The sequence below is a fragment of the Quercus robur genome, chromosome 5, assembly GCF_932294415.1.
Source record: "Quercus robur chromosome 5, dhQueRobu3.1, whole genome shotgun sequence".
In the NCBI taxonomy this organism is placed as follows: domain Eukaryota; kingdom Viridiplantae; phylum Streptophyta; class Magnoliopsida; order Fagales; family Fagaceae; genus Quercus; species Quercus robur.
In genome coordinates this window covers 67,430,608-67,445,737 of record NC_065538.1, presented here as the reverse complement: position 1 = coordinate 67,445,737, position 15,130 = coordinate 67,430,608, and the positions used below count along the sequence as shown (strand labels likewise).

Here is a 15,130-nt window from a genome sequence, read left to right as displayed (position 1 = left end):
AGGACACATGGTGCAAAATTGGATTCAATTGTAGAATCTAAACTCTTTAAGAATATATAATTTATGACACATGGCGCAAAATTAGAACTCTAATTTGAAATTCTAATTTGAATTTTTCTCAATTTCACTTATTATCTGTATATATTAAGAGGATTCAGAAAGTTAGTTATTACTTTTTTTCCTATCAAAAATACCCCTAAATTAATTAACCAACAACTTAAAAATGGGGTTAAAATAGTAAATTGGCAAAATAAAGTTAGTTATTGCTTTTTTTACTATCAAAAATACCCTTACATAAAATTTAAAAATGGGGTTAAAAAGTAAATTGACAAAAATAATAAATTCCTACTTCTACGTTGAAACGCCTTCCTGCTTCTAATAAACTCCTACTTTTACGTTAATTTAAATTCTCACTTCTACTCTCTAACTCTCTACAAAATAGGATCACTCTTTTGTTAGTTTTAAAACTCCTTCAATCTACAAAACTCATCTCACATTTTTTTTTTTTTTTTTTTTTTTGTGATTAGAAAAAGTAGAAAGCTCAAATTATAATAAATGTAAATTATTAATCTTTACCCAAAAATGAGGTTAAAATAGTAAATTGGCAAAATAAAGTTAGTTATTGCTTTTTTTATTGTCAAAAATACCTCTACCTAAAATTTAAAAATGGGGTTAAAATAGTAAATTGACAAAAATAATAAATTCCTACTTCTACGTTGAAACGCCTTCCTGTTTCTAATAAACTCATACTTTTACGTTAATTTAAATTCTCACTTCTACTCTCTAACTCTCTACAAAATAAGATCACTCTTTTGTTAGTTTTAAAACTCCTCCAATCTACAAAACTCACCTCATGTATTCTTTTTTTTTTTTTTTTTTTTTTTTTTTTTTTTTGTGATTAGAAAAAGTAGAAATCTCAAATTATAATAAATGTAAATTATTAATCTTTACCAAAAAAATAGAAGAGCCTCTGAGCACGCGCCTGAGCGTGTGCTCAGAGGCTAGTTATTATTATTATTATTATTATTATTTTATATATATATATATATATATTTCTCATATTCACAATATATTTTAATTATTTTTATAACCAAATTTAATAAGAAAATAAAATTTCATTCAAGTTATTAAGAAAACCAAAAGCATTATAGACATGCATTATATCAAATAGCTTAGTAAAATCACTTGTAGTAAAGACTTAACTCGAACTTGTTAATATGCTTATTTGTTGAAATTCGGTTAAATTATAGTTATATTTTAAAAAGAAATTAAAGAAATCTAACATCAAAAAATAAACTGAACAACTAAAAAGAATAAATTGTTACCAATAGACACATAAATCTATCCCTTGATGAATAAAAAGGTAGTTCGATCCATGCACGCAAATGTGGGCATGCCTCGGCCTTGGTTGTGTGCCTTGGTCTTGGTTGCTTGCCCATGGGGGCTACCTTGGCCTTGGCTGCTTGCCCATGGTGGCTGCCATGGCCATGGTAGCATGTACGCAGGCATGCCTTGGCCTTGGCTGCTTGCCCATGGGGGCTACCTTGGCCTTAGTTGCTGCTTGCTCATATATTTGGAGTGATTTCCTAAAAATGAGGGATTTTTTGGAAAAAAAATGAGGTTATTTTTTCCAAGGAGGATCGAAAAAACTTTCTAACTATTCATTTTGAAACCGTTTCCACGAATCACTTTAAATACAAGAAGTCGAGCGGGCGGATTGGCAGGCAGTGGGCATCCCAAGGGTGCCTAGGGGCATGCCTACGTGCACTCTTCCTCGCATCGTCCCACACTCTAGAAAAATTGGCTCGTGGTTTTTTCCAATTTTGTATTCCTAAATTCATTTCATGATTTTAGAGGAGGTTTCCAACAAGCGGATCGGCGTTCCGAGTGTTTTTGAATTTTTATGAATGTAAAATGCCAAAAACCTTGTAACATAATAGTGGACATTATGCAAGGATCAGAGATTTAATTCTCACTGTTGAGCAAAATGCAATAAAAGAAATTACTTACATGAAAAGAGCTAGACAGTGAAAATATGTTTAAACAGTATATAAACAAGGTATAGTCAATCTCATTGCAGCTTGCTGTTAAGGACAGTGTACTCTGAAAATTCAATACACCCGTGAATTATCAATTATTAAGTCATTAGACAGGGAAATTCTAGTTCACAGTTCTTCTAGTAATGAAAAATCTCTTCCATAAATATATGTAGTTTTGATTCTTAACATAACTGTACAGCTAATAGCAAAGCCAACCTGAATATATTATCTACGTACATAATATTAGTAATAAGAGGATGGTTAGCAAAGTAAATAGAAATCTCTTTGGAACATCATTCTAGAGTCTTAGTAATAAGTTAGTAACAAGAGATCAATCAATCTCCACTGCTCAGGCCAAATGTAAAACCTATCAATTGCATTAGAAATTACACAGCCACCAGCTAAAGGAACCTAAACCCAACAATTCAAACCAATCCATGGTTGAAACCGTTTTAAAAGGAAAAAAAAAACATGCAATCCAGTCAGATTCTCTTAAACCTTTTTCAATTAGAAAGTTTATGGATCTATGTAGCACATGTTCTTCTACACTTCTACTGCTCACCAGTCTTCTACAACAGTTTAGCATGTTGGACAGGAAGTTAACATCAAGACACAACCTACCTCTATAGGTTTCCAATATGATGCCTAACCTAGTGATGTAACTTACCAATAGGAGATTATCAGAATGCTTTTAGGGTTCAACATTGTCTACCCTCCAGGCTAACATGTGTATGAAACACAAAATCATTAGCTGAGCTACCTAGGTTCAAATATCTTCTCAATTTAAGATTTCAACAAGTCTAGTTACCCAAAAATTTCCACAATCTTTCACTTTAAGATTTCAACAAGTCTAATAACCCAAAAATTTCCACAATCTTTTTCTTAATTTCTAAGGTAGTATTTTGTATTCAATGTACAATAAAAGTGATATCAGTAATGGAGACCTTATGAAAGTGATGTTGCACCACTCATAACTTGACACATCAACAAGTTGTGGAAAAATATTGTGTTTGCTAGTTCCTAATGTGGATGGCTGTCCCGTTATGGTGGTGATCATAAAAGTAGAACAATATGTCTGCAAAGAGAATAATATAAAATATATATATATATATATATTGATAAGTAAGAAAAAAAATTATATTAAAAAAGCTATTTTATGCAAAAAGGGCATTAGGTAGACCAAAGATTACAAAAAGGAGGAAACAAAATAACAAAGACGAAATTAATTACAAAGGAGAGAGCAAAGGAACAAAGGGAGAGAATTACTAAATGTGAGTCCTCAAGCCCTAAAATAATCAAAAAGAGAACCACAAAAAGAAGCAAGCAACTGATCCTTAAAACTTTCCATATCTTCAAAAGTCTGCAAATTACGCTCATTCCAAATACACCACATTAAACACAATGGAACGACATTCCAAAATGCTAGATGAGTGCTTTCCCAACCAATTCCACCAACCGAAAAGAGTGTCTGCAATTGATCTTGGTAAGACCCATGAAATCCCAAAAGATCTAAACATCAAACTCCACAACCGATGAACCTTTTCACAATGAAGTAACAAATGATCTGTTGTATATATAGGTATATACATAGATAGGTTGTAATAATGAAGTTTGAGTTTGGAGAATATTGTTTCATAAAGTGAAAATTCAAGTTCTGGAATTTTCTAAGTGAAAATTCAAAATACAGCATTTTCGATCGATCAAAACTTTGGCTCGATCAATCGAAATGGTAAAGAAATAAATCCTGGAGTCTTTGGATGTCTCGTTTGTTGCTTGATTCCTATTCGACAAATCGAAAAGAGCACTTGATCGATTGAAAGTAACTTTCGACCGATCGAAAATTGTGAAATAGGATTTTTCTGCAGAATTTTCTGGTGACTGTTCATAGAGTTTGAAGAGGTTTCAAGCCTTGTGAATAGTTTTATGAAACATTTTAACTCTCCATACATGCCTTTTGATGAAATATAACCCTATGGGTATAAATAGAGGCTTATGTTCACTTAAAAAATAGTAAGTTATAGAAAAACACAAGAAATCCTATGCATTCTCCAGATTTGCTATTTGCAAAACTCAACATCTTGGTTGTATCCTGGGGACAAATTTGTGATAACCCTTTAGTATAAAATTGTTTGTCTTTTGTGTTAATCTTGTTCTTTCATTATTACTTTGTATAATATCCCCAACATGATCCATTGTCTCCCTACTACAATAACAAATAATGCATTAGTCAACAAAATCAAAACCTCTACCCCGCAAATTGTCGCTTGTAAGAATCTTATCCCAAATTGCGGTCCAAATAAAGAAAGAAACATGCCGAGGAGCCTTAACCTTCCAAATGCCTTTCCAAGGAAACACAGTGGACGAGGAACCTCGTAACTCATTGTAAAACGAACGGATGTCAAAATCCCCATTCTTCATCAACTTCCATCTTATACGGTCTCCATTCTTAGTTTGAGGTATATTGGATCCCAAGGTATGAAGAAAGACCTACACTACACCCGCCTCCTAATCATTTGGTTCTCGAATGAAATGAACATTCCAGCTTCTCTGATCTCCTACCCTAAGCTATTCCAAAGAAGAGTCTACAAAGGCATCTCTATTAGTAGCAAACTCGTACAAAACCAGGAAGGTTAGGTGGAGAGGTAGATCCCCACACCACTGATCTTGTAACAAATGAGGGTCCATCTATTTATAGACACTTTCATGGTTCTTGGTGATAAACATGTCTTTTCATGAAGAAATATTTTATTCAAAAGATATAATTGTTCAATAAAACATCAGTTTAATAAATCATACTAATGTTTTTTGTGAAGAAACACATCCACCAAGTGGGATTATTGCATATGTGAGATTGCTCCATATTATGGTGCCCACTATCACAACCACACACTAAGTATCCGTTTGGATACTGCATTTACTACGTGCGTCTGCGTTTTCTTCTTCTTCTTCTTCTTCTTCTTCTTTTTTTTGAGTAGCGCATTAACTAAGTTCCAGTGAGTCCCATGCACTGTTTACTGGACCCACAAACCTCTTTTTTTAACAAAACTTTCATTAAAAATGAGTCTCATGACACTATTCACACATTTAAAAATTATTTTGCTATAGTGTTTTCAATTTTCAATTTTCAGTTTTTAGCAAAATAAGCGGTATCCAAACAGACCCTAACAGTGTCCTTAACCTTAGCATGCTCGAAAGATTTTTCAAATGAGCTTCTAACATCACATCAACAATCAAGCATCATCCACTCTACCACTGATGTTGAGTAATTTCTAAAGATGATAATTTCTCTTATTTTATATAATTCAAGAATACATATTAAAGAAATAACTAGTAGTGTTTGTTTATTTGATAACCATATCATTCTATAACACATGCCCAAAAAATAGGGGGTGCGCAAGGCTTAAGTGTAATCAATTCATTAGTTTTTTTTTTTATAACATTTTTTTTCACACTGAAATGCTTTGTGCCAGAGTGAAGCTTTTCACAAAAAGTAGGAACCCTAACTACAAGTGTAGAATTGAAGTTTTACAATGCCTTCATATTAATTTTGAGCAAAAAAAAAAGAAGTCCTTGTGTTGATTAATTTCTGCAAATGTTTAAATGAAACCAAAAACACAGTGGATTGATTGCATGAGCCAATACAATTTTCATGAATTACATTAGACATTATTAATGATTTGATTCACAGTTTTTGAAAGCCATTTGTCCTCCCTGAAAAGTTAACACAGTAACATCGACAAATTTTGTTAACACTTCATAACTTTGTCTATGCTGGCTTTATGACTTTTATCCATGGCTCAGGTTTTCAATCAGTAAATAATAACTAAATAAGGGTTTGGAAGTGTCAGGGATAGAAGAAGGTATGTTTTCCACAAACCTAAAATCAGTTTTGGACCTGTCAGAGGTCTACTTGTTACCTTAACATTTCTTTAAAAATCCATTCCTAAACTCACAATGAATTCCACAGTAAAGACCAAATTGTAAACGAATTACATAAAGTTGAATAGAAATTTTATTTTCTACATTTCCTTAAAATCGACTCCTAGGAATTGTATAACCAATATTCAACAAAATTTTAGTGAACTTCAAAACTGTAGAAGAAAAGGAACAAAAGTTTCCAAGTTCTAACTAAAACTCAATATAAATTCAACACCTCAACAGACCCTAAAACTAATTAGAACACTAATACTTTCAACAAATTTCCAAATTTTGTACGTAGAAAGTTTGCCTAATTTGAGAAGCCAATGGTGGCTCATGTGCGAATGAGACGCAAAACAAATAGAACCAAAGCCCCAGCATGGACAAAGCTAATATCAGTGGTGAAAATGCCCCCCGGTAATATCACCAGCCTAATTAACTACTGCATAGCACTATAGTAACCAGAAAGATAATGGATGCTTTTCAAGACATCCGCCCATTGAATGAAAAATTGGGTGGTTTTTGAGAAAGTAGCATTTGACTCCAAGCTTCTAGGCAAAGCATCAAATAAGGTTGTACAAGATTATAAGGACAATATATTACTGCTGAAAGTGAAAACTCAGAGAGCATCAAAGAGCCATGAATGAATGTTAAATCAAACCTCTAGAAGCAGATGATGTTGAAGGGAATCAAGGGCTTTTGTCCCAACTTCACAGTAGGACCTTGCTTGAGATCTTGAGTAGAAGTTAAATTTGCTCTCTATAAAATTTGAGTCTCTCCAACAATAGCAGGAGTCGAAAGTAGAGTGTCAGTATCTTTGGCCCATGTTGCGTCATAAAGCAACACAAGTGGGTGTACCTTGAGATAAGAAATGTGGAGAACAAAAGCAATCACAAGCCAAGAGATAGTAAAATTGATATTCCCAACAAATTGCAAAGTAGCTCACTGTAATTTGGCTTTCCAATTGAAACTTTGAAGCAAGCTCCATAAGAGTAAAGCCAAAGCTCATTAAGCCCATGGCCAACCCTGTTAATTTGATGAAAATTTTGGAATGAATTATGGCCCTACCATTTCTTCCACATATGTCATCATCTATGTAACTGAACTTAAGTAGTGACTAAACACAGCACCCTTGACCTCAAGAGTACCCAAAATGTTCACTAAGGAGCCACATCATAAATTGGTATACTCTTTAAGTTTTGCAAACATTCTTTTTTGTTTAGTCATTATCTCATGGTTTGAACCACTAACAATCACCATGCCAAGTTGAATCTAATATTCATAAATGAGAAAAGGAAACAAATGAAACGAAAAAGAACCATCTCACCATCTTCAGGGGATAATCTCAGGTCTTAAAATAACAAATGACTATGCTGTAAAAATTATTTAGGTCACAAAGTTCATAATGAATTTCATTTTCCATATTATTCAAAAGTAAGGTGTCTTTCTTGAATTTCTATATGATGTTTCCACCTTCTTAGGTGACCAAATTCTCGCCTTGGAACACTTTATTAAGAGAATATGAATATAAGCCATCATAATAACTCACCATCAATAGAAAAAAACAGAAAATTCACAAAATGCATAGAAACGGCAGACTAATTCAATGGATCAAGATAAATTGTATTGTGTGTTCAGAGAAGCATAAAATTCTTATTGGATATATTAAAAGTAACATCTTATTTGTTTTCCATTAAATTGAGAAAACAATATCATTTAATTAAGATCATTTTTTTGTTTCTGAAATAATTATATTCTGCATTGACAAATACAGTGTAGATAACAAAATTTGAATTTCTTGTATCATAATTACAGGCTTCTTTTAATCATAGAAGCTCAAATATATCTCTGTTAATAAGATAACAAGGTAGAAGAGCATAATACAAAAAACAGCAATGCCCTCACTTACCTTGGCAAGACATCAAACCGACGTTAGATATTAGTTACAGTTGACACTCAGATAATAAAAAATTGATATTTTTTTCTGGTAATCACAATCCCATGGTTTGTGGGTGCATTGGAAGGTAAAGCTGAGGAACATAGCCCTCTTTTCTTAGCTCTAGAAGAAGATTATTCAGTAGTGAATAGATCTCAGAAGATTGTGGATGACTTCCATCTGCAGCAGAAAAAATATGGGTGATGTTATTGATGTCAATCCAGCTGTACCCAGGTACCTTCTGAACATGCCTTTCTTTCATCAAACTCCGTATCTTAAGCACACTCCCCCACTGTCCAGCATCAGCATGTATGTTTGAAAGCAACACATAGTAGCCAGAATTTTGTGGGTCTAAATCAAAAAGATGTCTAGAAGCAACTTCAGCAAGTTCAACATTGCCATGGACTCGACAGGCACCAAGCAATGTCCCCCAAACACCAGCATCTGGAGCAAATGGCATACTCTTTATAGTTTCAAATGCTTTATTCAACTGACCGGCACGTCCAAACAAATCTACCATGCATGCATAATGCTCCATCTGTGCCGGAATTCCATATTCCTCAGTCATACAACGGAAGTAATGAGCTCCGTTGTCAACTTGCCCTGCATGAGCACAAGCAGAAATTATTGCAAGAAAGGTGACATGATCAGGCTGAATTCCGTTTTCCAACATTTCATGGAATAGAGTGAGAGAGTCCTTGAGGTGACCGTGGTTCCCATAAGCAGAAATTATGTTAGTCCAAGAAACTTCATTCTTCCCTTGCATCATGTCAAACACAGAGCGAGCAGAATCCAAGTTTCCACATTTAGCGTACATTTCGATCAGTGCACTCCCAGCAAAACTATCAGAGCTGAATGCACCTTTAATCATGAAACCATGGATCTCTTTCCCATAATGGAGTGATGATAAGGCTGCACAAGCAGATAGTGCAGCTGAAATGCTCACACAATCATACTTGGTTCCTCCCTTCCCCATTTGACGAAAAAGATCAATGGCTTCTTCTGATTTACCATTCTGGGAACAGCTTGTGATCATTGAGTTCCAACACACACTATCCCTTTCTGACATCCTTTCAAAAGTGTGATGAGCAAGATCCAACCTTCCACATTTAGCATACATGTCTGTAATTGCACTTCCAACACGACACCTCCCATCAAGCCCATTCTTGAGTATGTTACAATGCAATTCCTTCCCCAAGTTCAGGGCAGCCAAACCAGCACAAGCCTGCAGAACACTTGCCAGTGTTACAGAATTCGGTCTCATCTTCTCCTTCAGTAACCACTTGAAAATGTCTAAAGCGTCACTATTCATCGCGTTAAGTGCAAGCCCTGAAATCATAGTTGTGCACACTACGACATCAGTTGTGCTGCTTCGGCTAAAAATTTTGCATGCCATCTCCACTTTACTGCACTTTAAATATATATCAAGAAGTGCACTCTTCAAGAATACATCCAAAGGCACACCATGTCTCACTAGGTAACCATGAATTTCCTTACCTTGTTTGAGACATGCGGATTCAGTAACTGATGGAAGGAAACTTGCAAAGGTGATCGAGTCTGGTTTGACACCAACAGATATCATCTCCTGAAACAAATGTGAGGCCTCGCCCATACGCCCGTTTTGTACAAATCCAGAAATCATTCCATTCCAAGTTACCAAATCAGTTTTTGGCATCCTATCAAATAGCTCACATGCATCAAACAGTTTCTGGCATTTCGAATACATAGCTAACAATGTGTTAGCCACAGGAGGATCCAACTCCAACCCACACCTAATGACAAGTCCATGAAGCTGGGTCCCCAAAACAACCATTGCTTCTGAGGCACAAACAGACAATATACAAGCCAATGTCACTGAATTGGGCCTAATATCACTATATCTCATTCCCAAAAACATTTGCAGAGCACTACTACTATCTGCATTTTTTACATAACCATTAAGCATAGAAGTCCACATTACACAATCTTTATGAGGCATTTTATCGAACAAATACCGCGCATCACCGATACAACCATTCTCTGCATATAATTTGATCAAAGAACTACCCACAAACACATCAAACTCAAAACCCGTCAACCGAATTGTTTGGTGAACTAACTTACCCAACCTTACATTATTCAAACCACTACAAGCCTTTATCACACAAGGAAAAGTATACTTATCAGGAGAAATACCACAACCCAACATCTTAAAGTAAAACAGCAAGGCAAAATCAAACCAACCCATCATTGTAAACGCTCTAATCATCCAATTCCAAGGCCAAGCAGAAGACCTGAGTTCAAGCTTATAGAACAGGGTCTTAGCATCCACAAAACTGCCACAAAGAACATACATGCCCAAAAGCTTTGCACCCAGAAGACCATTGTTGTTGCTATAAGTATATCCACTGACAATGACCTGGGCATGAACCTGTCTACCTTGTTGAAGAACAGAAGGGCCAGAACAAGCTTGCAAGATTGATTGTAACTGGGTTGGCGAAGCCTGTTGTTCAGCATTCGAGTAAAGCACACGTGAATGTTCAATGTGGTTACAGTTGGTAATGGTGTGCATGAAGTTGGGTGATGAGATTCGTGTAAAGCGTTTAGACATTATTGAAAATCGGAGTTTAGACATTATTATTTAAGATTCGTGTAACCCATCCCGATTTAGTTCTACGGTGTGTTTGGCATTCACTTAAAAATTTATTTTTTATTTTTACTATTATTTAACTTATTTTTATTACTATTTATAGGTGACATAGTACTTTTTAGTATTATTCATGGGTTCTATTATATTATTTCAGATTCTTTTTAGCTTTATCTATTGTACTTTCTGCAAAAAATTTTCAGTTTCAGCTAAATAAACTATTCCCAAATAAACTCTTAGGGCCCATTTGATAACGTTGTTTATATTTTTTAGAAATACGTGTGGTTGAAAAAGTGTGTAAAAATACTTGTAATGTTATTTAAAAACTGAAAATTGTTGTTCAAAATCGCGTACCAAACGGCCCTTAGTACCTAATTATTTTTGTTTTCTTTGAATATAAATACATTGACATATTTGTAAATATTGTAAAAACTAAGTGTGTAAGTGAGATAAATTACTTTTTTCTTAAAATAAATAAAAAATAATGACCAAATCTGGGTATGATATATTTTCTCCTATAATTTTTTTTATTAGGTGTGAATTTGGAAATATAATTGTTAGATTGCATTTCATTTATGTTTTTAATATGTATGTCAAATTTTGTTCAATTCAAAAGTCATTTATTATTTAATCAATAAACTTATTTTTTTATGCATAATTTTAGACCATAAAAATTTTAAATTTAAATATTTAATAAATAATATAAACATTGATGTTCTTAAAATTTTACAAACATAAAAGGTGTGATACATTCCTCGGATTTTTTTTTTTTAATTGACATGACAATTTTTTATTGTGCCAAACTCTTACGCCTCGTAGTTATTGTAGGTTAACACATTGCAGGGGATATCTTTCTTTTTTGAAAACTCTACTACCTGCGCTAGGCTAAGCATAATATTAATGTAACAGTAAGCATGGAAAGCAAAACCACCACCCACTTAGCAAACCTCTTGCAGTCTTGCATTGACAAGAAATCCCACCTTGCCGGAAAACTCATCCACGCATTTATCCTTCGTATCGGCCTTGCTTCCGACTCCTTCCTCTCCAACCGCCTCATTGAGCTCTACTCCAAATGCGGGAAAATCCATTCTGCCCACCAAGTATTCGACCAAATTCCTCACAAAGGTGTGTATTCTTGGAATGCCATCCTAGGAGCTCATTGCAAAGCAGGAAATTTACATGATGCCTATACCTTGTTTGTTAAAATGCCTGAAAGAAACACCGTGTCTTGGAACACTTTGATTAGTGCATTCGCTCGAAGCGGGTTTGAAAAAAAGGCATTGGATGCGTATGATTCAATGATTTCAGAAGGATTTTTGCCGACTCGTTTCACGTTGGCGAGTGTATTTAGTGCATGTGGTGCATTGGAGGATTCTAAGAGTGGTAGGAGATGTCATGGTCTTGTTATTAAGATTGGCCTTGACGTGAATATGTACGTGGCTAATGCTTTGTTGTGCATGTATGCAAAGTGTGGGCTGCTTAGGGATGCAATTCGAGTTTTTGAGGACATGCCTGAGCATAATGAGGTCACATTTACTGCGATGATGGGTGGGTTAGTGCAGACGGATCAAGTCCTGGAAGCTTTGGAAATGTTTAGACTGATGTGTAGAAAAGGAATTGGTATCGATTCTGTGTCATTGTCGAGCATTTTAGGTGTTTGTGCTAGAGGGGTATGTGGAGACTTTGGTCAGGATGATCTCAATGCCATGCTTTCGTATAATGTACATGGACAACAAGTTCATGGCCTCACTATTAAACTTGGATTCGAGCGAGATCTTCATTTAAATAATTCATTGCTTGATATGTACACTAAGAATGGGGACATAGATAGTGCCGAGAAGGTTTTTGCTAATTTGTCGGAAGTCAGTGTTGTTTCTTGGAATGTTATGATAGCTGGGTATGGCCAGAAGTACCAAAGTGAGAAAGCTGTGGAGTACCTGCAAAGAATGCAGTGTAGCGGTTTTGAACCGGATGAAGTCACATATATTAATATGCTTGCAGCATGCATCAAGTCTGGGGACATTGAAACCGGGCGTCGAATGTTTGATAGCATGCCATGCCCAAGTGTGAGTTCATGGAATGCCATGCTCTCTGGCTATGCCCAGAGTGGGAATCACAAAGAGGCACTAAAACTGTTCAGGGAAATGCAGTTTCAAAGTGTGCATTCTGATCGGACTACATTGGCCATTATCCTCAGCTCATGTGCAGCAACAGGGCTTCTGGAGTCTGGAAAGCAGGTCCATGCTGCCTCACAAAAGGCGTTTTTTCATACTGACATATATGTTGCCAGTGGACTAGTTGGCATGTATGCTAAGTGTGGGAAGACAGAGATGGCAACTCGTATATTTTCTAACATGTCTGAATTAGATATTGTTTGTTGGAATTCAATGATAGCTGGTTTTTCGTTCAATTCTCTGGACATGGAAGCTTTCACGCTCTTCAAGCAGATGAGACAAAATGGAATGTGTCCCACCCAATTTTCTTATGCTACTGTTCTGAGTTGCTGTGCTAAAGTATCTTCTTCATTTCAAGGGAGGCAGGTTCACGCTCAAATAGCAAAAGATGGATATATGAATGATATCTTTGTGGGGAGTGCTCTTATTGATATGTATTCAAAATGTGGTGATGTAGATGGGGCCCGATGTTTCTTTGATATGATGCCTGGCAAAAACACTGTCACTTGGAATGAAATGATACATGGGTATGCACAGAATGGACATGGATATGAGGCTGTTTGTCTCTACAATGACATGATCAGTTCAGGCGAGAAACCTGATGGTATAACATTTGTTGCCGTCTTAACTGCTTGTAGCCATTCTGGATTGGTGGATGTTGGCATAGAAATATTCGATTCAATGCATCAAGAACATGGAGTCGAGCCTTTCCTGGACCATTACACTTGCATTATTGATTCTCTGGGCCGAGCTGGACGATTCCATGAAGCAGAAATGCTTATAGATAAGATGCCATATAAAGATGACCCAGTTATATGGGAGGTATTGCTTAGTTCTTGTCGTGTTCATGCTAATGTGAACTTAGCAAAAAGAGCAGCAGATGAACTTTTCCACCTGGACCCACAGAATTCTGCCCCTTATGTGCTTTTGGCCAATATCTATTCTTCTTTGGGAAGATGGGATGATGTGAAGGCTGTTAGAGAGCTGATGAGTGAGAAACAAGTTATTAAGGAACCAGGTTATAGTTGGATTGATTATAGGAATGAGATGCAAACCTATAAGGTGGACAAGGATCTTAGAATGGTTAATGTCAAAGCTCAAGCAGTAAGTGATGGAAGTTTTTGCTATAATGGATAGTACAAAGTCAAAGTTCCTACAGTGGGCCTAGTGTTTGTCAAGAAGGATTCATCAGCATTTAAAGTGAAGACTGTAATTAAGGTAGCAAGCATAGCTGATGAGGATTTTTTTTTAACATTTTTATGTTGACAGATGATTGGTTCTCACAATGGAACTATGAAGTTGAAGCTTCATTAGTGCTTGAGTAAGGAATTCAGGAACTCAAAGCATTCTCCCTCCTCAGACTTTGAAAATAAAAGTTTTTCCTGGTAAAAGAACAAAAAGATAAAATAAGATAATAAACACTGAAAGAAGACAACAGATATTCCCCCAGGCTTGAAGGATCATAAGGAGGAGATTCAATCACCAAAAAATTGATTTGTGATTCTTTTTTGTCATCAGATTTATTTTATTTCCTGTCTTTGAGTTATTTCACTAACACTTGGAGTTTTATGACTTGCAGCTGCAGGTCATGATTTTCTTCACTGCTACCGCTACAGACAATTCAAAAGGCAGAGAGCAGCCACTATGTGCGAGAAAAGCTTATGGTCTGGACCATATTCATATCTCCACTCTGATGCCAAGACCAAGACTTGGTAATGGCCTTTGAAAAATGAAAATCAATGCAAGAAGATCCCTCAGGTTCGTGCCAACATTTTATATCAAGCACACAACCTTTTGCTGCTGGAAATATAAATGAATTCTGGACATTATAATGGACAAAGGCAGAATCTTAGACAAGGCCTGATGGTATGGGTTTCAGCAGGTGACACCATCTCTCTCTCTCTCTCTCTCTCTCACACAATATGTGTGTGAATATGTATAATGTATTAATCTATTGCAAGATAATGTACTGGAATAGATGAAAAGAAATATGGATCTGTGTTGATGCATAGTGAAGGTGTTCAACATAACCTCTAGTTTTGATAAAAATGGTATCATTATTGAGTGTTCAATCAGATTTTGGCTGGGAATACCTGCACCTCCTATATTGACACCTCTATGCTAGAAGGGAGAATTGCCAAAAAATTGCCAGCAGGTAGAATTGAGGGGAAGGAAGAGAGAAATTTCTTTTCTTCTTTTTTTTTTTTTTTTGGGGGGGGGGGGGGGGGGGGTGGTGTGTGGTTGGTGTTTGTAAAAAATAAATTACAGGAGTTAACATTCTCCAATTTTCCATCTAATTTGGAAGAAACGTATGAGAAGCCACTGCAGAAAGTACTTAGGATTCTTCAAAAGGCAGTACCTCTGCTTTTGTGAACTCGTATGCAAGATCCAATTTCCCAGCTACTACTTGGTAATCCTCCTTCACAGCTCAGCTTTA

General features: G+C 35.7%; 2 protein-coding genes across 3 annotated transcripts; one reads left to right on the top strand and one right to left on the bottom strand.

Annotated features, from left to right (window-relative positions):
* Positions 1 to 7,655: 7,655 nt before the first annotated feature.
* LOC126726781 (pentatricopeptide repeat-containing protein At4g21300-like) lies at positions 7,656 to 10,519 on the bottom strand. The gene has a single exon (XM_050432134.1). The coding sequence runs from the start codon at positions 10,505 to 10,507 to the stop codon at positions 7,949 to 7,951; it is 2,559 nt and encodes an 852-aa protein (XP_050288091.1). The 5' UTR covers positions 10,508 to 10,519; the 3' UTR covers positions 7,656 to 7,948.
* A 759-nt stretch (positions 10,520 to 11,278) lies between these two features.
* On the top strand, positions 11,279 to 14,723 carry LOC126726778 (pentatricopeptide repeat-containing protein At4g20770). Of its 2 annotated transcripts, none has more exons than XM_050432132.1 (2): positions 11,279 to 14,014; positions 14,273 to 14,723. In XM_050432132.1, the coding sequence occupies exon 1, from the start codon at positions 11,434 to 11,436 to the stop codon at positions 13,828 to 13,830; it is 2,397 nt and encodes a 798-aa protein (XP_050288089.1). In that variant the 5' UTR covers positions 11,279 to 11,433; the 3' UTR covers positions 13,831 to 14,014; positions 14,273 to 14,723. The 2 variants fall into 2 exon arrangements, with proteins under 2 accessions (XP_050288089.1, XP_050288088.1); XM_050432131.1 differs by having other exon boundaries at positions 11,280 to 13,911.
* The last annotated feature ends 407 nt before the right edge of the window (positions 14,724 to 15,130 follow it).